We start from the raw sequence: 27607 nt of genomic DNA, 5'->3' as shown, positions 1-27607 counted from the left end.
TGAGCCACTGCGCCTGGCCAAAACTATGATTTTTAAAAATTCCTTAAATCCCTTCCTAATTTATACATCTGCTCTAATAATAAAGCTCCAAGGCCTTGAACTGGGAAGTAATGGAATATAAGAGCAGAGACTGTAACATTTGGCCCTTGAGCCCCAAGGAAAGAAAGCCTGCCTACATCAAGAAAGAAGCAACCATGCAGAAAGAGGGACAGACCCAAGGTCCTGACAGACAAGAGTAACCTTGAATTCTGACTTCCTATTTCCTAGAGCCCAAATGGACTGTCTTTTTGGGTTCAATAATAAATTACTTTTGTAGCCCCTAGATAAATATAAATAGATAAAAGTCCTAAGAACCATATACAGGATTTGCCTATCATCAAGCAGGACCATGTTCTTGACCATGTTTAAACAATGGCAAAAGAAAATCCCCATAAACGACTATCCTATATAGAGAAGCCAGATGTCAAGGTGAAAAGAAATCCAATCAGAGCAGTCAACAATGGGTGGCATTATACCTCCCTCACTTTTTGAATGTACTCACATTGACCTCCATAGGGAGTTCCACCATAAAAACAAGCCACTGACAGCTTTTTTGTGATGTCACTGAAGTCTTTGCTTACTTGATTTGCCAACTCTCTTGTAGGTGCAAGAACCAGTACCTGATAAAGAAAAATAATTGAATTCAAATTACTGTGTAGTATTTGTTTCTTAATCTAGTCCTTAAAGAACAGCATTCCAGGAAAAGAACGACTTGAACAAGGTCTAACACTGATGATGACGATAACATTATCTAATATTTTTGTCTAATAGATCTGAGACTCTACTAAATTCTTTATATATATTATTCTGATTCAATTCTCGCAACCTTTTGAGCTAGGTATTAGAGGATAAATAACTTGACTAAACCCCAAAGGCTAAGAAGGAGCAGAGCCTTCAAGCAATTGGGATCCAAAACCTATAGTCTTAACCTCTACAGTAGAGAAAATTTGAAGCAGAACAAAATCAGAGAAGTAAGGTAGAGCCAACAATGTAAGGGGCTTTGAATCCTAGAGCAATATGAGTTTGATCTATATATATATAAAACATGAAACTGCTGGCCAGACACAATGGCTCATGCCTATAATCCCAGCACTTTGGGAGGCCAAGGTGGGTGGTCAGGAGTTCAAGACCAGCCTGGCCAACATGGTGAAAGTCTATCTCTACTAAAAATACAAATGAGCCAGGCGTGGTGGCTCACACTTGTAATCCCAACTACTTGGGATGTTGAGGCGGGAGGATCGCTTAAACCTGCGAGGCAGAGGTTAAGATTGCACCACCGCACTCCAACCTGGGCGACAAAGCGAGACTTTGTCTCAAAAAAAAAAAAAAAGTCCAGGTGCAGTGGCTGAAGCCTATAATTCCAGCACTTTGGGAGGCTGAGGTGGGTGGATCACTTGACGTCAGGAGTTCCAGACCAGCCTGGCCAACATGGTGAAACCCCATCTCTACTAAAAATACAAAATTAGCCAGGCATGGTGGTACACGCCTGTAATCCCAGCTACTTGGGAGGCTAAGGCAGGAGAATTGCTTGAACTGCTACAGGTCCTCAAAAATAGGGTAATGGTATGAAACTAATATGATTCAAGAACACCTAATACATTCATCTAAAAAATATTTAATGACTACCTACTATTGGCCAAGCACTATTCTATGTGCTAGGGATATAGCAGTAAACAAATTAACAAAGGGGGAGCATGGACACTGGAAGGCCAGTGAGCAAGTGAGGTTAGGCCAGAAAGACAACTGCAAGAACCCACAGCCAAAGTGACCACATGGGCATTTGCAGTCATTTCAATGAGGTTAATGTTTGTTAAATGTCAAGTTCTCTAGAAATGAACCCAATGGACTCACCCTAATATGGGGGCTTGGCCTTTTCACCTCTGACTTGCCCTTCTTTCCATTCATGCTTTTCTTTTTTTTTTTTTTTTTTCTTGAGACGGAGTCTTGCTCTGTCGCCCAGGCTGGAGTGCAGTGGTGCGATCTCGGCTCACTGCAAGCTCTGCCTCCTGGATTCACGCCATTCTCCTGCCTCAGCCTCCCAAGTAGTTGGGACTACACGCACCCGCCACCACGCCCGGCTAATTTTTTGTATTTTTATTAGAGATGGGCTTTCATGTTGTTAGCCAGGATGGTCTCAATCTCCTGACCTCGTGATCCGCCCACCTCGGGCTCCCAAAGTGCTGGGATTACAGGTGTGAGCCACCGCCCATTCATGCTTTTCTACCAAAAATGCTTTCTCCATCTAGGCAAAAATGGTCAGACACTTGACGAAAGCTATGAGCCCCAGGGACATCTAATGGTTTGAAGGAAATATGATAGCATTAATTATATAGATGATCAAAACTGTGGGAAAGATTAAAATATTGAAATATGCAGAGAATGATCTGTATATATTAATTATTAAATATAAAAGAATTGTCCTGGATTACTTTCACATAAAGATCCACAGTAAATAGAATGGGTGACTATAAGAACTCAATAAAAAATAGTAGGGTATGTACACAATGCCCAAGTGGTGGTTTTTCCTGTGCTGACTGAGAGCCCTTGTATTTAAGACAGTTACCTGAGGGGCACGGCCTCTCTTCCTGTCTTGCAGTTCCCCATGAAGTTTCTCAATCAAAGGGATGGCAAAGGAGAATGTCTTCCCAGTTCCTGTCCGTGCCTGTGCAATTAAGTCCTTCCCGCTGTAAACATGATGGAATGTCTTTGCTTGTATAGGAAATAGGAAGGTCACTCCTCGGCCTATGAACAAATTAACTGTGTTATCTCACACTGCAATTCTTAAAACATTAGCCATACTGACATACTGAAGTATACTACTCATGCTTCTGGTCCTGCAGAATTAAGGAATTCTACCTTCTGGTCAACATCTACAAAGTTAGGCTCAAATACGTATATTTTTTAAGAGACAAGGTCTTGCTTTGTCGCCCATGCTGGAGTACAGTGGTGTGATCATAACTCACTTGCAGCCTTGAACTCCTGGGCTCAAGTGATCCTCCTGCCTCAGCCTGATGGACAGCTGGGATTACAGGTGCAAGCCATCATACCTGGCTCAGAAATATTCTGATAGTAAAGAATCTGCTTGACTGAAAAATATCAACAAACTTTAAAGCATCCAATTATAGTAAATATTTGAAGTCTCATCCATAAGCCTGAAAATCTGGTGCTTTGCAATCCAACTGTGCTGCTCCTGATTTAGGAAACACCTACTTGAGTAACTGTGACTCCAGCTACTTCAGAAGCAGATTATTAAATGAATTCTGGGTTTATGCCTATAAATTAGGCTCATTAATCTAGATATGCCTCAGAAGTGAAAGAGATAAAACATTAATATGGCATCACCTAATTGCTTAATTTCACCAGCACCATTAGTCATTACACTTCTGAATACACACTGTATTAAATACAATTTTTTTTGAGACAGGGTTTCATTCTGTCACCCAGGCTGGCGTGCAGTGGTGTGACCACAGTTCACTGAAGCCTTGAACTCCTGGGCTCAAGCGATCTTCCTTCCTCAGCCTCTGGAGTAGTTAGGACTATAGATGTGTGTTACCACGTGCCCAGCTAATTTTTAAACTTTTTGTCGGGACAGGTTCTCACTATGTTACCCAGGAAGATCTCAAACTCCTGGCCTCAATCAATTACAGGTGTGAGCCACCACAGAGGGCCTGAAGAAATTTTAACCACTTGTTTAAGAAGCATGAAGAACCATCACTACTATAGTACTAAATTGAATACACAGGCCTACTTCATTATATGACTGCATATATCAGCCTACAATAAGAATACATCCTGGTTCATCTTAACAAATATAGTGGAGTGCTTCTGTTAAAATAATACGTCCTAACATCATACGATATTTCCAAGAACATTACCTTTGAGAAGTTTAATAGTTTCTTCAGATATGGGAAAATTAGAGAAAGCGCCTTCTTTTTGTTCCACAGGTATTTCCTATCAAGTAAAGGGCCATAGAAAGAAATCAATAATCACCTACACAAATTAATAGAGAACCTTCTGAGAAAGAGACAAAACAAGTTATCCTAAAGCAATTCTTCTGAACACATCACTTTAAAAATCAACCAAAAAGATACAAAAACCTTGATAGGTAACTCGAGATCTGAAAAGGAAACATTGTCATAAATCTATAAAACTTTAACAAAAGAAAAATCTGAGGCAAATATATACTGGGTAACTAGATCTCAACTAAGATCTCAACTAAGATTATGTGTGACTAGATCTCAACTAAGATCTACTCCATAACCATAACCAACAATATACTGACGGAAATGCCATTAGCCCTCTTCCAAAGCAGCATCTCTTGTATACACACATCCATAGAAAATGAACAAACATTTTATGAGGTAGCAGTCACTGTGGCATTATTTGATAGTAAGATATCTGAATGCTCAATAAAAGTAGTAAGTAGATTTCAAGACATTTATATGAACGATTATGTAACCATTAAGCGTACTTAACGAGGAAAATGCTTAGCTAGAAACAAAAAAGATACAAGATTGCACAGTACAATCCTAATCTGATTAAAAATAATAGATGCATATACTAAAAGTACTACAAGGAAACACCAAAAATTAACAAGATGACTTCTGTACTTGAAAAGTACAGGTATTAATATTTACTAAATGAATGGTGAAATTCCAGGAAGCATTTCTTTCTTTTTGCAAAATGTCTGCATTTTCTATTGTCTCTGGATCACATATTTTTTATAATCAGGAAAAAAGTTACAAATGTTGACCATGATCTATAGCAAAAAGAAAATCTATTAGAATTAGTATTTTTCAGCTGGGTGTGGTGGCTTGTGCCTGTAATCCCAGCTACTCGGGAGGCTTAGGCGGGATTATCGCTTGAAGCCACAAGTTCTAGACCAGCCTGGGCCACACAGCGCGATCCCATGTCTAAAACAAATTTTTTTAATACAATTCGTCTTTCTTTCATAACTGAGTTTCTGAAAGATAACAGAATTAGGTTCTGGACAGACATTTTATCATCCTGTTCAACTCCAGGATGATTACTTAATGGCCTAACCAAAAGGACTTATGCAATCAACCTTTTCAGTAATTCCAATAATTTATTTGGTTAAACCCCTCAGAGGGAAACTAGGGCCCATTTACAAAACTGTATCTCTTCTGTTGACTGACTTGCAAATAAGCAGACCAAGACTCTCCCTAAGCTTAAGCAGTATCTGCTTATTTGTAAAGGAGGCATTGTGACACTATGCTAATTTTTTTTTTTTTTTTTAAAGACAGAGTCCGCTGGGAACAGTAGCTCATGCCTGTAATCCCAACACTTTGGGAGGCCCAGGCGGGCAGATCACCTGGGGTTGGGAGTTCGAGACCAGCCTGGCCAACATGGTGAAAGCCCGCCTCTACTAAAAATACAAAAAATTAGCCAGGCGTGATGGCACACACCCGTAATCCCAGCTACTGAGGAGGCTAAGGTAGGAGAATCACTTGAACCCAGGAGGCAGAGGTTGCAGTGAGCTGAGATCGTGCCACTGTACTCCAGCCTAGGTGACAGAGCGAGACTCTGTCTCAAAAAAATAAAAAATAAAAAAGACAGAGTACTCTTAGCTGAGCCACCATGCCCTGTCGTATGCTAATTTTTAAGATGAAGTCCCACTCAGCCTAAGGTATCCTCCAACCCACAAGGTGCTGACACATCACATTTTCTCCTACTATTAAAGAGTACATATAGCAGTTACCTACTTATTTATCTGAAACAACAATGAAAGATATCTTCTACCCAATGAAGTGCAAATGTACCTGCTCTATCTCACTGTTACTTTCTTCACTGGCAGCTTCACTGGGGTTACAGTCCGGTTCAGGATGAGGAAATCCATTCTTCAGTTTGGGGCTTTTCTCTCCAGTTTCTCCATTCATTTCCTTTTCTTTCTTCATCTTCTTGGGCTTAGGAGCATCTATTTCTTCCTCAGAAGGCTCCTCATTTTTTGTCACTTTTTTGGTTTTAGAAGAAACCACTTTCTTTTCAATGGGCTCCTTTTTCTTTCTCAAACTTTTGGTTTTAGGAGAAATGTCATTTTGAGATGGCTCCTCTTTCTTTTTTGCCTTTTTGGATTTAGGAGAATTCATGTCAACTTCAGAAGGCTCTGCTTTCTTTTTAACTTGTTTAGCTTTGGGGAAAACAGTTTCTTCCTCTTCTGCTATCTCTTCAGTCTTATCAGATTTTGGCTTCTCTTTTTTCTCTTTCTAAAAAAAATTCATAAGGAAAATACAAACACTGAATAAGGCATTTATACATTTGCAACATTAATCAATTCTGGATTATTTCAAGATCATTTTCAACTTTAAAAAATACAATTTTGGGGCATTTCGACATTTGTACTTTCACGCTGTGATAAGGTAAAAATCAAAATAGTAAGTTTTTTCTAAAATCGCTTCTTAGCTATATATATAGACGGGTATATATCAATAGTTTCACTATCTTGGAAAATGAAGAGTGCCCCTTAGTAACTATTCAACTCCTGTGGGTCAAACAGTTGTAAAACAGATTTTCTTTTTTGAGACAGAGTCTCGCTCTGTCGCCCAGGCTGTAGTGAAGTGGCACAATCTCAGCTCACTGAAACCTCCACTCCTGAGTTCAAGTTATTCTCATGCCTCAGCCTCCCGAGTACCTGGGACTACAGGTGCCCACCACCACACCCAGCGAATTTTTGTATTTTTAGTAGAGGTGGGGTTTTCCCACGTTGCCCAGGCTGGTCTCAAACTCCTGAGCTCAGGCAACCCACCCACCCCGGCCTCCCAAACTGCTAGGATTACATGAGCCACCGTGCCTGGCCTATAAACCAGATTTTCATAAGGGATTTGGATAAGCTCATGGGATACTGCAACAGGCTCCAAACTCAATACTATAAAAAGTCCAAATTCAATTCCAATAGAATAAGGCCAATGTATCTACAGATTGATGATGTTAAGCAGGTTTCTTTTCTTTCTTCCTGCTAAAATCCCAGGTAAAACAACAGGGATATTTTTTGTTTTTTTAAGAGACAATTTCACTTTTTCACCCAGGTTGTGGTACAGAGGCATGATCATAGCTCACTGCAGCCTCTAACTCCAAAACAGGAATTCTGCACTTTGCCTATCTTACAAGAGCAAATGAATTTATACAAAGACAGTTTAGGGCCAGGTGCAGTGGTTCATGCCTGTAATCCCAGCACTCTGGGAGGCCAAGGCAGGAGGATTGTTTGAGGCCAGCAGTTCCAGGCAAGCATGGACAATATAGTGAGACCCCGTCTCCATTGAAAAAGTTTAAAAATTAGGCCGGGCGCGGTGGCTCATGCCTATAATCTCAGGACTTTGGGAGGCCAAGGAGGGCGAATCACAAGGTCAGGAGAAGGAGACCATCCTGGCTAAGACAGTGAAATCTCATCTCTACTAAAAATACAAAAAAATTAGCCAGGCATGGTGGCACGCACCTGTAGTCCCAGCTACTCGGGAGGCTGAGGCAGGAGAACTGCTTGAACCCGGGAGGCGGGGGTTGCAGTGAGCTGAGATCATGCCACTGCACTCCAGCCTGGGCGACACAGCAAGACTGTCTCAAAAAAAAAATTTTTTTTTTTTTAATTAGCCAGGTGTAGCAGCACACCTATACTCCTAGCTACTTAGGAGGCTGAGGTGGGAGGATTGCTTGAGCCCAGGAATTCAAGACTGCAGTTAGCTATAATCATGCCACTGCACTCTAGCTTGGGTGACAGTAAGACTCTGTCTCTACAAAAAATAAAAGGGCAGGATGCAGTGGCTCACACCTGTAATCCCAGCACTTTGGGAGGCCGAGGTGGGCGGATCACCTGAGGTTGGGAGTTTGAGACCAACCTGACCAACATGGAGAACAAGCCTGGGCAACGACAGCAAAACTCCATCTCAAAAAATAATAATAATAAAATAAAGAGACACTTTATGAAACAAAAAGTTATAAAAACTCACAGTCTATCACTCATGTGTAAAAAAGATGTACTTAATTTAAAATAAAATAAGTTACAAGAATATGGAAGGAGTGACACCTTAGAACCAAGTAAGACAGATGACTGTGGCTCCTATTTGAACTTTCTGACCCTCTACAACTTTTCATACTACTGAAAACAATTAGACATGTGTTGTAGCCTCCTTAGAAGCCTGTTCTGGCAGAGCCCCAGAACAATGTTGGAAGTACATATTACGCTGAATTCTGCCTCCCGGAAATTTCAGGCCTGGTCTCTGTTCTCAAATCATAGATTAAGAATAATCTCCTTGCCAACAAAAAACAAGCTAGTCTCCTTCCAAAATTTTATTCGTTTTCATCCCTTGGTTCCACCAAATAAGACTGAGTTTCCCATCCTGGTGGTCTCTTTTGGAATATAACAGAGTTTGGTCATGTACCTCTGGATTTGAGCATGCCAAATTGAACGCAATTGACTGATGCAATGTAAACCAGGACCACGACCTTCTTGCACCTGAGTACAAATCTGCCGCGGCTTCCTACAATTCTAAAATATTGCTATTGTAAGAACTCCATATCAAAAGACAGAGAAACCAACAAGGAAAGTTAATTCTAAGTAGCGTACAACCTAAGTTCAAGGACAATCTTTGTTCCCACTGACTTGATCTCAGAACAGAGACTCAGTCACAAGTTAAATCACTAGGAAGCAACAGCAAAGCACCGGTCAGCTATCAAGGTTAAAACTACTGCACACTGCTGGCCTATATAAAAAATATGGTGTACACTCAGCACCGCAACACATGCCTTTACATTTCCATGAGAAATCCAGTCAATTCATGTGGGTCAAACAGTTGTAAAACAGATTTTCTTAATAACTGAATTACGTCATCTTCTCAGGGCGGCTTACCGGAAAACAAACTCTACTTCCCTTACGAGAGTTTAAAAAGTCACTAAAGACGCGGCCCACGTGCGCAGATGAAGTTAAGATCTCTCCAGTCTACTCTAAAGCTCCAGTGCCCGCATTTTTTTTTTTTTTTTTTGAGATGGAGTTTCGCTCTGTTGCCCAGGCTGACGTGCAGTGGCGCGATCTCGGCTCACCACAACCTCCGCCTCCCGGGTTCAAGCAATTCTCCTGCCTCAGCCTCCCGAGTAGCTGGGACTACAGGCGCGCGCCACCATGCCCGGCTAATTTTTGTATTTTTTAGTCGAGACGGGGTTTCACTATGTTGGCCAGGCTGGTCTCGAACTCCTGACCTCATGATCCGCCCGCCTCGGCCTCCCAAAGTGTTGGGATTACAGGCGTTGAGCCACCGCATCCGGCCTCCAGTACCCACTTTGACTTGACTTGTAACTTCCTTCGCGCACGCTCATGCCGGGAGTTATGTCTTAGCCAACAACGTGGAGCCTGACTGAAGGTCCAACTCTGCGCACTGTGTGAGGCGCGCCCAAGTCGCCGGGGACCACGTGGGACACCCGGCCCTCTCCCGAGCTCCAACAGGGCCTCTCTACCAGAGTTCCTGGGACATGTGGATGCCTATAAGCTCAGAGGAAGAGGTCAGCGCACGGCGGACCTGGCTCGGTCGGGCAAACGACGCGTCCACTGCCCGGGGAGCGCACCACTCCTGGGCGACCGCCCGCCAAAACCCACGCCCGGTGTCTGGACGCGCTGTTATCCGCCGCGCGCTCCCACGATCCCAGCCCGGGCACTTCTCCCGCACCCCGGGGTTCCGCTCCACTCAGCGTCCCTCCTGGCCCCAGGTCCCTCCGTTTCACCTCCTCGGTTTGCTTTCGCAGTGTCTCCCCTTTTTTCATTGCGGTGTCTGATTCCAAACCAGCGTCACTACGGAGTTTTCCCGGCATCTTCAGCGCAGGTTGCCCAGGCCGACCGGTCTTCTCAACCGCGTGGAGAGGAAGAGGTAGTTCCCCACCCTGGGTCCACCCGGCTCTCGTCACTTCCCGTAGCAAGGCACTTCCGGGGGAAGCAGGAAGCACAGGAAAAGCTGCTTTCCGCGTGGTAAATTCAAAGCAGCGGCCTGTGACTGTGGTTGGATTTAGTGAATTGACCACTTGCGGCCCTTGGTCTAGAAGGCACCTACGGAACGGTAGAACCGCAAGGAATTGCAAAGGTTAGCTTTGTATTCTCCAACACTGGCCAGATTTTCCCTAGCCCCAGCCTGATACATGAAGGCTTCCAGTTGCTTTTGAGTGGCGCCATCTTCAGTCCTTTATGTTGTATTGCTCGAGTTTGCACGTACAGACGCGCGGATGTGTGTCCTTAATCATCTCTTGGAAACGTCTATTCTGAAAGTGTCGACCAGACTCAGGAGCCTGAAGAAAAAAAATAATTCAGTCGGGTCTGGTCGTTCATTGATGCGAGCACTCAAACATCTTATGAGCGTTCACTGTGTCAGGTAGGAGAAACAGGACTAGTATTCACTAACAAGCACAAAAGCCTTATCGTCAAGAAGCTTTATAGACTAGCGGGAGAGAGAGGTCTTGTGGGTTTGAGACAGAGTCTCGCTCTGTCATCCAGGCTGGAGAGTGCCATGGCGTGACCTGGGCTCACTGCAACCTCTGCCTCCCGGGCTCAAGCGAATCTCCTGCCTCAGCCTCCAAAGAAGCCAGGACTTAAAGACTAGCCCTGGCGACATAGCAAAACCCCTATGTCTATATATCTATATATACACACACATATATATTATATATAAATAAAATATTTCATATATATAAAAGAAAAAATAAATTTCAAAAATGGGATAGAATAATATCTGACATTGAAAATCGGCCTTTTTTTTTTTTTGAGACGGAGTCTCGCTCTGTTGCCCAAGCTGGATGAAGTGGCGCTATCTCAGCTCATTGCAACCTCCGCCTCCAGCGATTCTCATCCTTCAGCCTCCCGAGTAGCTGGGATTACAGGCCTGCACCACGACACTCAGCTAATTTTTGTATTTTTAGTAGAGATGGGGTTTCACCATCTTCACCAGGCTGGTCTCGAACTCCTGACTTCAGGTTATCCACCCATCCGCCTCAGCGTTCCAAAGTGCTGGGACTATAGGCATGAGCCACAGCGCCCAGTCTTTATCTATTTCATTTTTTTGAGACAGGTTCTCCCTCTGTTGCCCAGGCTGGAGTGGAGTGTAATGGCGTGATCATGGCTCATTGCAGCCTCGACCTCCCAGAGTCAAACGATCCTCCCACCTCAGTCTCCTGAGTAGCTGGGACTACAGGCATGTGCCACCCTGCCTGGCTAATTTTTTAATTTTTTTTTTTTTTTTTTTTGTGGAGACGGAGTTTTGCCATGTTGCCCAGGCTGGTTTTGAACTCCTGAGCTCAAGTGATCTTCCCACCTCCGCCTCCCAAAGTACTGGGATTACAGGCAGGAGCCACCATACCCAGTCTGCTCTGTTATTTTTGGAAACATTACCTAATCTGAACCCAAGTTTCCCTTGTATGAAATGAGGATAACAAAACCTACTTCATCAATTGAGAAAATTAAATAAGATAATGGCAGAAAATGGTCTGGCAGTGCCTGACACACAGAGCACAATCAATGAAAACTGTTAAAACTTAGTGTGTCACAAGGATTTCAAAACACAATTTAAAATCTTACATTTTATGATAAAGGAAAATGCTGGAAAAGTATTTCTGTATTTCTGATTACTGCACTTTTTTTTTTTTTGGAGACAGTCTCACTCTGTGGCCCAGGCTGGAGTGCAGTGGCGTGATCTCAGCTCACTGCAAGCTCTGCCTCCCGGGTTCACGCCATTCTCCTGCCTCAGCCTCCCAAGTAGCTGGGACTACAGGCGCCCACCACCACACCCGGCTAATTTTTTGTATTTTTAGTAGAGACGGGGTTTCACCGTGTTAGCCAGGATGGTCTCGATCTCCTGACCTCATGATCCTCCCGCCTCGGCCTCCCAAAGTGCTGGGATTACAGGCTCGAGCCACTGCGCCTGGTCTACTGCACATTTTTTAATCTGAGAGTTTCAAGGAAAAATTTTGTTTCACCTAAACTATTATTTGATGTTTCGTGGTCTCAATTTTTTTTTTTTTTTTTTTTGAGACGGAGTCTCACTCTGTTGCCCAGGCTGGAGTGCAGTGGCGCGATCTCAGCTCACTGCAACCTCCGCCTCCCAGGTTCAAGCAATTCTCCTGCCTCAGCCTCCTCAGTAGCTGGGATTACAGGCGCCCGCCCCCACACCCGGCTAATTTTTCTATTTTTAGTAGAGACGAGGTTTCACCATCTTGGCCAGGCTGGTCTCGAACTCCTGACCTCAGGTGGTCCACCTGCCTTGGCCTCCCAAAGGGCTGGGATTACAGCTGTGAGCCACCGCGCCCAGCCATGGTCTCAAATTTTTTTAACAATTTGTGAAAATGTGCAACAGTGCTTTAACTTATATTCTGATATCCTTGAGCCAGGAGCCTTGATTTATTCATCTTTGTGTCCTCAAAATTTCAGACAGTGCCTGGTACATAGTAATCTGTAATTAAGTGTTTAATGAATGTTAACATGGCAGTGGTGGAGGGGAACCCCTTGAAATAAATTTTAGCTATATGCCCAGGTACGAAAGTACCTGAGTCATCCTGGTGTTAGATGTGGAAGAAAGGAGAGCAAGCATGAATGCAGTCAACTAATTGGCCAACAAAATGCTTAACATCTCTGGTTTCACCATTGTATCATGTAGTTTAGATACTAAGTGGAGGCCCAGTCCCCACCTCAAAGAACCTGCAGTCTGGTTGACAAACCACAACACTACATGATCCTGCTATATACATGATACTACTGCATACAGTACAGGGACATGTTTATTATCAAGAGATATTCAACAAGAGAGTAAGCCCCAGAATGGTACTAAATGGAAAACTTTTCAAAGCTTCTAAAATAAGTTCCTTTGTAACCTGCATATAGGGACAAACCCAAATTTCCACCAGGAAACATGCAAAAGGCCCATTTGACAAAAGGTAGCCAATTAATTATCTTGTCATCAGTATAAAATTCAATAACAAGATGAAGAATAGCTTATATAAATTTGATAGGAGCTGGATATGGTGGTGCACACCTGTAGTCCCAGCTACTTGGGAGGCTGAAGCACAAGAATTGCTTGAACCTGGGAGGCGGAGGTTGCAGTGAGCCAAGATTGCACCACTGCACTCCAGCCTGGGTGACAGAGCAAGACCCTATCTCCAAAAAAAAAAAAAAAAAAAAAAAGAAAAGAAAAAATTTGATAGGAAATGTTGAATATCCTTGAATGCTTAAATATCAATATTTTGCCAGGCCTATTTCCTCTGATCTGTATGATGTAATGTTTTCACAAAATTAGAGGGAGAATTTGTATTTTTAAAAGCATGTATACACACACACACACACAACGAATTCAAAAGTCTACAAAATAAAATGTTAGCAGTCATTATTTCTGAGTAATGTGACTGTGGGTGGTTTTTATAGTCTTCCATTTGCTTCTCTACTTTTTTAGATTCCCAACAATGGACATGTATCTTTTTTTTTTTTTTTTTTGAGGCGAAGTCTCACTCTGTCGTCCAGGCTGGAGTACAGTGGCGCGATCTTGGCTCACTGCAACCTCCACCTGCTGAGTTCAAGCAATTCTCCTGCCTCAGCCTCCCAAGTTGCTGAGATTACAGGCGCCTGCCACCACGCCCAGCTAATTTTTGTATTTTTAGTAGAGATGGGGTTTCACCATGTTGCCCAGGCTGGTCTCAAACTCCCGACCTTCAGTGATCCACCTGTCTCAGCCTCCCAAGTGTTGGGATTACAGGCGTGAGTCACTGCGCCCTGCCTGACATGTATACTTATAAGGAAAAAAAAAAGGAATATGGTTTTTAAAAACTACTGTTAAGCACTATCCCCAAAATATAGGAAACAAAAACAATGTGAGAGAAGACTCTCAAGATATTTAAACCTAAAAGTGAATTCATAATTCTAAAGCTGGAGAGAATAAAGCAGATGTTATTTCATTTATAAATTCAAAAACTGAAGATCAGAGTAACTGATTCTAGTTCAAATAGCTGTTAAATGACTAGAGCACAGAGTACCAAACAGGAGGCCAAAAGCCAAAAAAAGGGAGCCATGAAGGTACTGGCTTCTAAAAGGAAGAAGAGTAAAGATACCAGTGGCCGAGTGCAGCCCAAAGCTGAGAATTTGATGAGAAATTTGCCTGGCCCCATCCTACTTTCAAAACATGTGGAAAGCTATTATTTAATTTTGTTAGGACCCTTGCTAATAGGGCATCTGACCTTTAGCAGGTAGACTCTCTTAAACCCATCCACCCTGTTGGCATTTACCTATATACTTATCTTTTTCACTCTTCCCTGAAACCCTCCAATGGCTATCCAAAACAAGACCTACAAAGCCCTCCAAGATATAACACATCTTGCCTTGTTCTCACCATTGCCTTCCTCACAGTCACGATCCCAGCAACAAGAGCTATTCATAGTTCCCCATACTTAAGACCATGTTGTTTCATCAGCTTTTCTGTGCCTTTGCCTGGATGCAAGGTTTCCTGTTTCTTTTACCTACTTAACGCTCAGCCATCATGTCTAAAAAGCCTTCCCTGAACCCCCACTCCCATTCCAGGGCCAGGTGCCCTTGCTCAGTGTTCACAAATCATTGTAGTTAGTCATTCCCATGGACATAGGTTTATTTGTCCACTTATTTCACTAGATTCTGAGCTCCAGAGTACAGAGACTGGGCACTGCTTATTAACCCAAAACATATTGCCTGGGACATTGTAGGCACACAACATATTCTGACTGAACATAGTAGTACTCATGCAACTTAATATGAATGGAGCCCCTGTTTCATCTTGGTTATACTACAACTCAGTTGCTCAAATGCAAAGCAGACTGAGATTTTCCCCCCAGTTGTGTCTGTCTGCAACACTAGCCCCCCAAATCAAAACTTCCACCTTCTACAATCCAGCACTGAAAGTCCTTCCCTGCCTCCTTGGCTTAACTGAAATCTGGCTCTTTCTGAAAACCCACCCTCTGCAGGTTTCACACACAAGATGTTGCCCATTCCCTGAAATTCCCCATATCCCAGTTGATGTCAGAGTCCTCTTTTCCTCAAATCCATTTCCAAACCATTACTCCACTTTCATGTAAAAGCTCTCATCCCTTTGAAGATAAGGCATAATGTCACCCTACCCCTCCTCATTCAGGTAATTTCCTAGCCTCCACCATTCACTGATATTTTCGAATCGGGTTAGTCTTCCTTACTGCAGTGTTGGCTTGTTTTCATCATAGGAGACCTCACTGTCCTTGAGTACCACCCACATACCCACTGCTTTGACCACCACAACTGAGGTGACCTTTGTCCCAACAGACAAAGGTCATACCCTGCACTTGCTTCTCCCCAGTTGCTCCATTCTTGAAATCTCAAGTTCAGACAGCCTTCATGGACCTTCAGTCCCTTGCCTCCTCTACATTCTCCGTTATCAACCCCATCTCCACTTCAATCCCTAGGCAGTCTAGACTCCATGGACCATTACTCCAATCACTTTTGCCAGAGTCTTCGGCATCTTTACCTCGTCATCCTTTCACTCCTGGGTCAATCAACTATCCCTCATCTCCATTCCTACAACAGAATGCTGTGTTAATATAGGAAATCACTTAATTGTTCCACCTGTAGTTACCTTAATATCTGCAAGATAATCATACTTTCTCCCTGACAAAATGTTATGCTATCTAAGGCTAAAATCTCTAGCCAGGAACAGTGCCATGCACCTGTAATCCTAGCTACTCAGGAGATTAAGAGGATCACTTGAGTCCAGTTCAAGACCAGCCTGGGCAACACAGCCAATAAAAAAAAAAAAATGCCTAGGCACAGTGGCTCACATGGCTCACACCTGTTAACTGAGCATTTTGGGAGGCCGAGATGGAAGGACTGCTTGAGCCTTGGAGTTTCAGACCAGCCTGGGCAACATAGTGGGACTTGATCCCTACAAAAAAAAAAACCACAAAAACTAGCTGGGTATGGTAGCACACACCTGTAGTCCCAGCTACTCAGGAGGCTGAAGTGAGAGGATCAGTTGGGCCTGGGAGATCGAGGCTGCAGTGAGCCATGAATGCACCACTGCACACCAGCCCGGGCAACAGTGCAAGACCCTATCAATCAATAAATATATTTTTTCTTTTTTTTGAGACAGAGTCTCGCTCTGTCACCCAGGCTGCGAGTGCATTGGTGCAATCCCAACTCACTGCAGCCTCCACCTCCCAGGTTCAAGCGATTCACCTGCCTCAGCCTCCTGAGTAGCTGGGATTACAGGCACCTGCCACCATGCCTGGCTAATTTTTGTATTTTTAGTAGAGACAGGGTTTCCCCATGTTAGCCAGGCTGGTCTCAAACTCCTGAGCTCAGGTGATCTTAGCCTCCCAAAGTGCTGGGATTATAGCCTTAGCCTCCCAAAGTGCTGGGATTATAGGCATAAGCCACCACGCCTGGCCTAATAAGTAAACTTTTAAAAAATAAACAATGAATAAATAAAGCTAAAATCTCTAGTTGTGTGCTTGATCCCATATATTCCTTCTCCTGAAACTTCATGTTGCCCTCCCTCCTTTAGGGCTTCTTCCTACCATATTTCAACATGCTCAAATACCCCACCTCCCATACATACACAGAAAATCCTTGCCAGAATTTCATGTCCTTTTAAGCAAAAGAATAAGCTTTTGCTTATTCTTCCCTATTCACAATCAGATTTCAGAATGAGATCTTCATGTTTGTTCTCACCACTTCATCTACCATTTCCTACTGAACCCACTGCTAACTAGCTTCTATTCTCAATACTCTTATTATTATGGTTGCTCCCTATGAAGTTTCTTTTGCCACAACCAATGACCATTTCCAGCTCGTCCTGTTTCCTCTAAAAGCCACACACTCCTGGGCTTTCTATCCTCCTCATCTCTTCTCAATGGAGTCCTCTTTCTTCTACTATGAATTAAGTACATTGGTAGCCCTCTGGCTTCCCTCCTCAGTCCTCTGCTCTTACCATACTTGGATAATCTCATCTACTAGCTTAACTACAATTATCATTTTTTGGTCTATCATTCCCAAACTTTTATCTCTAGAACAAATATCTCTCCTGAGCTTCAGACTTACAAATCTAATTGTCTACTGTTTATTTCCTTTTACATATTTCATGGGCTACTTAATATTAAAATATATCTAATCCTGAACTAATCATATTCCCAACCCCTCTTAACTTTTCTTGCTCTTCCTCCTTGTACCCTATCTCAGGGACAAAATCTAGGTTTTTTGCTGGACTTGGTGGCATGCACCTGTAGTCCCAGCTACTAGAGTGGCTGAGGTGGGAGAGTCACTTGAGCCTAGGAGGTTGAGGTTGCTGTGAGCCTGGATTGAGCCACTGCACTCTAGCTAGGGCAACAGTGTGAGACCTCATCTTAAAAAAAAAAAAAAAACAAAAAAAAAACTAGGTTTTATTCTGTTTCCCTCTCATCTTTCAATCCACTATCTGAGTCCTAAGAATTCTGTCTCCTAAAAACCTCTGAAACCGGCCGGGCGCAGTGGGTCACACCTGTAATCGCAGCACTTTGGGAGGCCAAGGCAGGCAGTAAATCACAAGGTCAGAAGATTGAGACCATCCTGGCTAACACGGTGAAACCCCGTCTCTACTAAAAATACAAAAAATCAGCCGGGCATAGTGGCACGTGCCTGTAGTCCCAGCTACTCGGGAGGCTGGGGCAGAAGAATCACTTGAACCCAGGAGGCGGAGGTTGCAGTGAGCCAAGATCGCGCCACTGCACTCCAGCCTGGGTGACACAGCGAGACTCTGTCTAAAAAAAGAAAAAAAAACCTCTGAAACCTATCCATGTTTCTCAATGTCCACTGCCACTATTTAGTGCAGTGGTTAAGAGTGCTGGTTCAGAAGCTAGACATTTTTCTGGGTTCAAATCCTCATTTACCTCACATCATCCAGCTGCATGATTCTGGACAAGTAACAACCTCTCAAGTGCCTCAGTTCTCATCCCTCAAAATATGTTACTTAGCATTAGTTCAGATCACCAGCATCTCTACCATAGATTACTCCTATGGCATCTTAAGAGGTCTCCAGGCCTCCAGTCTGGCTTTTCTCCAATCCAGTCTCTTCAGTGTGGCCAGCATTCTTTCTAAAATGTAAATCAAATCATGTTACTCCTTACTTTAAGCCCTTAAATGATTACCCACTGTCTTCAAGAAAAGCTTTAAACTCCTTAACAATGTACATAAGGCCTTTAAAATCTGTCCCTGTTAAATACTAAACCAGTCTCTTATTCCTGTTCTCTATCATATGGAAACCTCAGACTTAACATGCTATTCTTTGCCTCTGGTGTCCGCATATGCTGTTCTCTCTGCCTGCAAGCCCTCTCCCTTCTAAACTCCTCTTCCCACCTGTACATACATGTGGCTAAATGGATACTTCTTTATTTCTCTGTTGGGTATCACTTTTAAAAGGCCTTCCTGACTCCTAAAACTGGTCAGGTGTACCCCAAGTAGGTCCTTAGCATACCATACCTACCACTGTCTTAGCTTTTATTTGTTAGTCTGTAATAATTGACTCTAAGTTCCTTAAGGATAGTGATTATGCCTTATTCACAACTATACTCCCCAGTGGTTAGCGTAGTGATGGAAACATAGTAGAAATTCAATAAATATCTGTGGAATAAATTAATGAGTATGCACTGTTGGCACACTCTTTTAATTAACTGTGTCTAGACTAAAATGATACACCTAACTAACCATGTCAACAGTTTACACAGCCCTTTAATGTAGAAGGGAATTTCTTATTTTTATCACATAACCTATGGGAGGAATGATATGAATACAAATACATCACATTTTGTAAAATGCAAGTAATCTTATGTTATGATTAGCTTGACTACCAAGTTTTGTTTGTTTGTTTTGAGACAGAGTCTTCTATTGCCCAGGCTGGAGTGCAGTAACATGATCTCGGCTCACTGCAACCTCTACCTCCTGGGTTCAAGCGATTCTCCTGCCTCGGCCTCCCGAGTAGCTGGGATTACAGGCATGTACCACCATGTCCAGCTAATTTTTGTATTTTTAATAGAGTTGGGGTTTCACCATGTTGGTCAGGCTGGTCTCAAACTCCTGACCTCAAGTGATCCGCCCAACACAGCCTCCCAAAGTGCTGGGATTACAGCCATGAGCCACCGCACCTGGCCTGACTGCCAAGTTTTTAAAGAAATTTTTGAGATTACATTGAGAAAATTCTTAACACATAAGTGAAAAGAGACAATAAAAGGAGGTTTTTTTATTCAAAGGTATAACTGGATAAGTAGATTTGTTCCATTCTTGTGAAATACTTTTTAAAAAAATACGACCAACTTCTTTGCAAATAGCAGACACATACCTCAACTATGATGACCTAATTTTTGGTGGATAATGTACATGATTAGGCAGAAATAGGCAAGCTCACACTGGTAGATTAACTATCAAATACTCAGTCAAAACTCCGTTTGTGGCCCCCACTTCTTGATCGATTTCTATTCCCACTTCGTCTTCTACCATCTTGTCGACTTCCTGAGCGACTTCCTTGTCGACTCTGTCTACCTGACCGGCCGCCAGATCGACCACCTGACCGGCCTGACCGGCCTGATCGACCACTTGACCAGCCACTCCTCTGTCTGGAATTAGAAGATGTGTTTCCATCATAATATTCTTCAATTTCAGGTAATTTGGCTGGCACTGAGAGTATCCAGTCGGAATCATGCCACTCTGCCTGTTAGGGGAATTTACAGGATTAATATAAATGCAAAATAGAAACCATAAGCAAACATGTTAAGTACAAGAAGACACCTTTTTCATATCTATTAGCTAAAGGCCATCTATTCTGTTAACGTATCTGGAACAAAAATGAAAACCAGAAAATAAGCAAAAATATTTTCAATTTTCGAGATCATAAATTCATACTCAGTTTATACATTCTAAAATTAAACTACGTATTACTAATTAAATGTACTAATTAAATACATTCTATAAATATACATTCTAAATAAATTCTAACATTCTAAATATACATTCTATTCTAATAAATTCTAACATTCTAAATATATTCTATTCTAATAAATATATATTCTAAAACTACTATGTATTACTAATTAAATAAATATACTAATTAAATAAATATACAAAAGTATACATTATACTCAGTTTATATATTCTAAAACAGCACTATTTGGTATCTCAGCACATTTATCTAATAAATTCTAACATTCTAAATAAATATACATTCTAAAATTATACTAGGTATTAATAAATATACTAATTAAATAAATGTACAAAAATATACATTATACTCAGTTTGTACATTCTAAAACAGCACTATTTGGTACCTCAGCACAAAGCAGACAGGCCATTAATAAGTAGTGCATTGTTTTCAGCAGGTATACTGACAAGCAAAAAGTAAAAGAGCCCATGATGGAGATTAAATACAAGTCAACACCAGCCAAGGACTAAAAAATGTAGCCACTGTAAACACTTTGATATTGGAGTAAACAGGTGAAGATATACAAATCAGTAACCCATAAGAGCATCACTATTTTATATCTTGCTACACTAACTGTTCCTTATTGTGATCATGAGTTGGCAAGGAAAGTTGTTATTGGCCGGGCACAGTAGCTCATGTCTGTAATCCCAGCACTTTGGGAGGCCGAGGCGGGCAGATCACTTGAGGTCAGAAGTTCGAGACCAGCCTGGCCAACGTGGTTAAACTCCAACTCTACTAGAAATACAAAAATTAGCCGGGCATGGTGGTGGGCGCCTGTAATCCCAGTTACTCGGGAAGCTGAGGCAGGAGAATTGCTTGAACCTGGGAGGCAGAGGTTGCAGTGAGCCGAGATCGTGCCACTACACTCCAGCCTGGGCGACAGAGTGACTCTTGTCTCAAAGAAAAAAAAAAAATGTTGTTATTAAGACACCCTGTTGCTAAGGCTATCTTTCTTTCCAATACTGGTACTTTTTGGGAAAAGACAAACGAACATTCCACTGGTGGGTTTGGCAATATATAACCAAAGTAAAAAAAAAGGCACAAACCTTTTGGCCAAGCAATCACATTTAAAAACTCATCTTAAAGAGATAAACATGGCAATGCATAAAGAATTCGCTATACCAATGTTTAGGGCAGTCCTAATAATAGTAAATTATTAGAAATAATCTAAATTTCAGAAAATAGGACACTGGTTAAGAAAACCAGCCACCCAAATGGCCAAATGCCTGGGAGTCATTAAAAATAAGTAACTGTGGCTGGGTGCAATGGCTCACACCTGTGAACCCAATACTTTGGGAGGCTGAGGTGGGAGGATCACTTGGGACCAAGAGTTTGAGACCAGCCTGGGCAACATAGCAAGACCCCATCTCTATTTAAAAATATAAAAAGAAAGGCCAGGTGCAGTGGCTCAAGACTATAATCCCAGCACTTTGGGAGGCCGAGGCGGGCGGATCATGAGGTCAAGAGATCAAGACCATCCTGGCCAACATGGTGAAACCCCGTCTCTACTAAAAATACAAAAATTAGCTGGGCGTGGTGGCATTTGCCTGTAGTCCCAGCTACTCGGGAGGCTGAGGGAGGAGAATCGCTTGAACCCGGGAGGCGGAGGTTGCAGTGAGCTGAGATCACACCACTGCAATGCAGCCTGGCAACAGAGCGAGATTCTGTCTCAAAACAAACAAACAAAAAATTAAAATATAAAAAGAAAAGAAAAAAAGAACTGTGTTACTGACACAAAAATGTGTCTTTAACATATTCTGATTTTTTAAAAAGACTTCGAAAGCAAAATACTCATTTTTGTTTCAAAGTAGGTATATAAGTATGTACTGAGATACAATAGACAAATTCTTCATTATGGGAATCCAGTAGACAACTTCCTTCTTCAACAGATAAAGATACTTTACACAGTAAAGTATACACAGGGATACTTTTTTAAAAGAGAGAGAGGGAGGAGGAAGAACCTATAGATTAAAAGAGACTTAAGAAACATCAAATTACAATCTATGAGCTTTATGGACCCTGTATTTAAAAAGTTTAGGAAACAAATGGAAAAATTTAAATAAAATTGGATGATATTAAGGAATTATTTTGGGGGAGTTTAATTATGGTATTATGATAAGGTCTTTTTTAAAGTCATTAATATTTAGAAATATGCAAATATTTATGGTTGAAATGATAGAATACCTAGAATTTATTTCAAAAGAATGCAGAAAAGTGGGTAAGTAGATGGACACAGAAATGAAACAAAACTGGCTATGAACTGATAATTGTTGAAGCTGAGTGTTGGGTACATGGAGATTCATTATACAAGTCCCTCATCTAAAAAATATGTTTGAAATGATTTATAATAACAAATTTTTTACTGGGTATGGTGGCTCACACCAATATTCCCAACACTTTGGAAGGTCAAAGTGGGAGGATCACTTGAGGCCAGGAGTTCAAGACCAACCTGTGCTACAGACTCTGTCTCTACAAAAATTTTTTTAAAAAATTATCCAGGCATGGGGCCAGGAGCGGTGGCTCACGCCTGTAATCCCAGCACTTTGGGAGGCCAAGGTGGGTGGATCACCTGAGGTCGGGAGTTTCAGCCCAGCCTGACCAACATGGAGAAACCCCATCTTTACTAAAAATACAAAAAGAAAAAAAAAAATTATCCGGGCATGGTGGCTCATGTTAACCAGACATAGTGGCACACACCTTGTAGTCCTAGCTACTTGGGAGTCTGAGGTGGGAGGATCACTTGAGCCCAGGAATTCAAGGTTGCAAATGAGCTATGATTGTGCCACTGCACTCCAGCCTGAGAGAGACTCCATCTCTTTAAAAATAAATTTAAGTTTGAGACAGACTGGTTATTTTATATTAAGGAATTCCTCATTGATTTAGGCATGATAATGACATTGTGACTATGTTTCCCAAAATATCCCAATCTAAATGTTAGAGAATGTACTCAACCATTTAAAAGATAAAATTTTAAAAATACCTGTAACCTTTCTGACTCAGTTGTAGGAACATCAAAGCAAACACCCTAAAAGCAAAACAAAGCAAAACATTTTAAATTAGATGCATATGTGTAGATTTTTTTTGTTTTACTAATAATGTATGACTCAGTGGCTGCTTAATGTATTTTCTAAATTTAAAAAGTAACTAAACACAGTATCCAATAAGAATTTACAACTACTGCTAAGAATCTACAGTATTCTCTAGAAGAGTTTGTGTAGACCCTATATGTTGTTCCATGTCCCTTGTAAAATGATCCTTCTAATAAATTTATTTTAAAATTTAATGACAGAAAGTCTCATTTACAAAGAGCTACAATGGGCCAGGCGTGGTAGTTCATGCCTGTAATCCCAGCACTTTGGGAGGCCAAGGTGGACAGATTGTTTGAGTCCAGGAATTCGATCAAGACCAGCCTGGGCAACATACGGAAAACTCCATCTCTACAAAAAAAATGCAAAAATTATCCAGGTGTGGTGATGCATGACTGTAGTCCCAGCTACTCAGGAGGCTGAGGTGGGAGGATCGCTTGGGCCTGGGAGGCGGAGGTGGCAGTGAGCTAAGATCACACCGCTGCACTCCAGCCTGGGTGACAGGGTGAGACCCTGTCTCAAAAAAAAAAAGAAAAAAGCTGCAATGTTTGTTAGATAATAAGAATTATATAACCCAAGATGTTTCTTCTATGGTCTTAGTTGTCAATAAGCTGAAAGTTAATTTAATACTCAAGTATAGCAACTAGTTTGGCCTATGGATCTTGATATTTTTTCCCTCCCCTCTACATTTTTTTCCTGAAAGTATATATTTGTCTCATACTTGCCCCACATCCTTTTAAAAGGCAAGTAATATTAAACTTTGAGAGAGATGATTATTTGCAATAAACAATCTAGTTAATAAATTCCAAGCTAGAATGAACCTATGCAGTAAAGTTAAATTAATAACATAACATCATTTTTCAAAACCATTAGAAGAAATCAGTCACAAGATTACAGTTTTAATTTTGCTATATAAATGTATTAAAGTATTTATTTAATTCATATCATTAATTCATTAACAACGAAGAGCAGGCCATTTAAAAACCAAACTGCATGTCCTCAAAATTATAGAGCTGTTTAACTACTGCAATCATAAGCTACTTAGTCTTACAAAATAAACACACATGCCAGGTGCAGTGGCTCAAGCCTGTAATCCCAGCACTTTGGGAGGCTGAGGCAGGTGAATCCCTTGAGCTCAGGAGTTCAAGACCAGCCTGGGCAACATGGCAAAATCCCGTCTTTACCAAATAATAATCATAATAATAATAACATGGGCAGGGTATGGTGGCTCACGCCTGTAATCCCAGCACTTTGGGAGGCAGAAGCGGGAGGATCACCTGAGGTCAGGAGTGCGAGACCAGCCTGGCCAACATGCTGAAACCCCATCTCTACTAAAAATACAAAAATTAGCTGGGCGTAGTGGCGGGCACCTGTAATCTCAGCTACTCAGGAGGCTGAGGCAGGAGAACTGCTTGAACCCAGGAGGCATAGGTTGCAGTGAGCCGAGATTGTGCCATTGCACTCTAGCCTGGGCGACAAGAGTGAAACTCTGTCTCAAAAAAAAAATAATAATAATAATAATACAAAAAGGCCAGGTGCAGTGGCTCACACCTATAATCCCAGTACTTTGGGAGTCCAAGGTAGGAGGATCACTTGAGCCCCAGAGTTCAAGACCAGCCTGGGCAAATAGTGAGACCTCATCACTATAAAGTCGTAAATAAATAAAATTTAAAAAATAAAAAGAGAATAAACACATGTACACAACCACATACAGTATGTGGCAGAAACTTAGATAATTTGGGTATTAGACAGTCAAACTGAACAGAATGACTTACAGCTCTGGAGGAATGGGTTACATATATAATGCCCCAAATTTATAATTGGAAACAAACTAACAGAGAAAAAACAGCATTATTCATGCCATTAGGCTTCAAAGAGAAAGAACAAAATTTGCTAGTGTTTGTAAACATTTGGGGTAGTTGATTAAAAAGCTTTTTAACTGTCTGGAAAAGCCTACCATATTTCCTTTCAGGAGGCACATTCTGGTAATCTGAGACACTGCATTACTACTCAGCTTTCTGTTAAGTTCTTTCCAAGCACAGCTGACATCCTGTATTTCCTCTAGGCTTTCCAGAGTCATGGTCACAAACCCCTTAAGGAATAAAAACCACATTATGTTTGGGAATAAATCAGCAGCAGTACAATGAAATTCTAACTCTATAATCCTTCAAGACTTAACTGTGCATTTCTTATGAGCCAAAAGTATAACATTGCAGCTAAAAAATTTTTTTGAAACCACATTATTAGAAGAATAGTGTTTATAGATAATTGAAAGTACTATCCTATGTATTGCTGTAAGACTCTATTTAATTCTAACCATTATGCTTTAAGAGAGAATTAAGAATTAAGCAAACCAGAGCCAAGAAAGACAACAAGGTAGTGAAGAATTAAGGAAATGTTGAAGGAGTCAAAGTCAGCTTGGAACGAAAACCTTGGCTGGGTGTGGTGGCTCACACCTGTAATCTCAGCACTTTAGGAAACCGAGGCAGGAAGGTCACTTGAGCCCAGGAGTTTGAGACCAGCCTGGGCGACATGGTGAAATAACCATTGCTACAAAAATAATAATAATAATAATTAGCCAGGCATGGTGGCCTACTCCTACAGTCCCAGCTACTTGGGAGGCTTGAGCCCAGGAGCCCAGGAGGCAGAGGTTGCAGTGAGCCGAGATTGCACCACTGCACTCCAGCCTGGGTGACAGAACTAGACCCTGTCTCAAAAAAAAATAAAAAATAAATACAACATAAATTTCTTTAACCTTTTTTTTTTTTTTTAAGACAGGGTCTCGCTCTGTCACCCAGGTTGGAATGCAGTGGCACGATCTCAGCTCACTGCACCCTCAACCTTCTGGGCTCAAGCAGTCTTCTCACCTCAGCCCCACAAGCATCTGGAACTACAGGTGCGTGCCACCATGCCGTGCTAATTTTTGTATTTTTAGTAGAGACGGGGTTGCCCAGGTTGGTCTTGAACCCCTGGACTCAAGTGATCTGCCTGCTTCAGCCTCCCAAAGTGCTAGGATTACAGGCATGAGCCACCGTGCCTGACCAATTTCTTTAAACTTTTGAAGGAGTGTTACATAAGCAAAAATTATTTGTTCTGTAAAGCTTCACTAACAGCAAAAGAATCAACATTAAGAAGATATGGGGATGCATTCAGCAAACAAATATTTATTGAGTGCACCCTACGTATGTGCCACAGACTGTACTAGGTGCTAGAGATTCAGCAGTAAGTAGTCCTTTCTCTCATGGACAGTAAATTCTAGTGCATGTGCATGTACCTACACCTGTATGTGGGATTGGGTGGGGGGGTACACAGTAAACAAATAAGCAAATATATGGAATATCATATAGTAATAAGCGTCACGAACAGGAATAAAGCAGGGCTTAGGGAACAAAGAGTATAGGGAGGAGTAAGCTATTTTAGAGTGATCAAGACCTCTCTGGTATGATATTTGAGCAGAGACCAGAATGAAGTATAGGAGGAAGCAACATGGTTATTAGAAGGGAAGAACATTCAAGACAATGAAAGTATGTACAAAGGCCTTGTGTAATAGTTAAGTTTATGTCTGAGGAAAACCAAATAGGTTAGGGTGGCTGAAATAAGAAAGGGGAGAGTGATAAGAGATGACGTCAAGGAGAGAGCAAGAGGAAAAGCCTATAGGACATTCCTGATAAAGACTGGATTTTGGTTTAACCCATGAAAGAAATTTAAAGCCACTAACACCCTGTTTCTAAGATATTTAATCAGAGATTAAATGACCCATCTGCCAAAGAGGGATTCTTCATTGGATGAGAGTTGAGACTAAATAACTTCTTAGGTACTTCTTAGCTCAAATCTCAATATTTTCTAAAGAAATATGTTTTAAATACTGTCTTAAGCATTTGGTGGGTTATTAGGGATAGGATATCTGCTCAATGCTAAAGTATCACCCCACAAGTTACTAATTACAGAGAGTAAAATACACCTTTACAATATGGCAGTTTCCACCTTAAACAAATGCAAATTAAGCATTACTAGTACTGGAACAACCTAACATTTTATGCCTCTTGATGTGATGCAATATGAGGTACATATTAACTATAAAGTACCCTTGCCAAAAACATTTCACCTAAATATAAAAGTCAAGCTTTGATATTACTTTCAGTTTAAAAGAGGATAAGGCAAAAGTTAAATGATGCTTGAAGAGATTCGGGCAAATCCAGACAGTGAGATATTCTACCAAACAACCGACCAAGACTCTTCACCAAATCAATATCAGAAAAAAATTAAAAAGATGAGAAAACAGTTCCAGACTAAAAGAGACTAAAGAGACATAATACCAAATGTAACATGTAAAACTTAACTAGATCCTGAATTTTTAAAAACATACATACAAATAGGTATATGTACACATATGGATAAACGGAATGGAGCCCAATAAGTCACTCAAAGCAAAATGACATTTAGCTAAACTATTAACACCTACCAGGTAGAAACCATCAGATACCCCAGCAGCATTCATTTGTGCTACACCAAATA

The 27607-nt window shown here is 41.5% G+C and overlaps 2 protein-coding genes across 9 annotated transcripts in view; both read right to left on the bottom strand.

Moving 5' to 3' along the window:
* The window catches only part of DDX21 (DExD-box helicase 21), a 37987-nt gene extending 19032 nt beyond the window's left edge, over positions 1–18955 (bottom strand). For 2 of the 3 annotated variants that reach the window (XM_507825.9, XM_009458595.5), the window contains exons 1-6: positions 17926–18955; positions 9763–10317; positions 5820–6263; positions 3915–3990; positions 2603–2781; positions 542–659 (exon numbers count right to left, since the gene is read on the bottom strand). In XM_507825.9, coding sequence (XP_507825.2) covers positions 542–659; positions 2603–2781; positions 3915–3990; positions 5820–6263; positions 9763–9849 — 904 coding nt within the window. In that variant the 5' untranslated portion in view covers positions 9850–10317; positions 17926–18955. Of the gene's footprint in view, positions 1–541; positions 660–2602; positions 2782–3914; positions 3991–5819; positions 6264–8896; positions 9677–9762; positions 10318–17925 lie in introns of those variants that run through there. The other variant, XM_054659662.2, reaches the window with a different exon arrangement.
* Positions 18956–19243: 288 nt separating this feature from the next.
* The window catches only part of DDX50 (DExD-box helicase 50), a 44956-nt gene continuing 36592 nt past the window's right edge, over positions 19244–27607 (bottom strand). For all 6 annotated transcript variants that reach the window (XM_507824.8, XM_009458591.5, XM_009458593.5 and 3 more), the window contains 3 exons: positions 25050–25184; positions 22987–23031; positions 19244–19739 (listed from right to left, as the gene is read on the bottom strand). In XM_507824.8, the coding sequence (XP_507824.2) occupies positions 19461–19739; positions 22987–23031; positions 25050–25184 (459 nt within the window). In that variant the 3' untranslated portion in view covers positions 19244–19460. The remainder of the gene's footprint in view (positions 19740–22986; positions 23032–25049; positions 25185–27607) is intronic.

The sequence above is a fragment of the Pan troglodytes genome, chromosome 8, assembly GCF_028858775.2.
Source record: "Pan troglodytes isolate AG18354 chromosome 8, NHGRI_mPanTro3-v2.0_pri, whole genome shotgun sequence".
Taxonomy (NCBI): domain Eukaryota; kingdom Metazoa; phylum Chordata; class Mammalia; order Primates; family Hominidae; genus Pan; species Pan troglodytes.
Note: the sequence above shows the minus strand (reverse complement) of the source record. Positions and strands in the feature narration are given on the sequence as shown.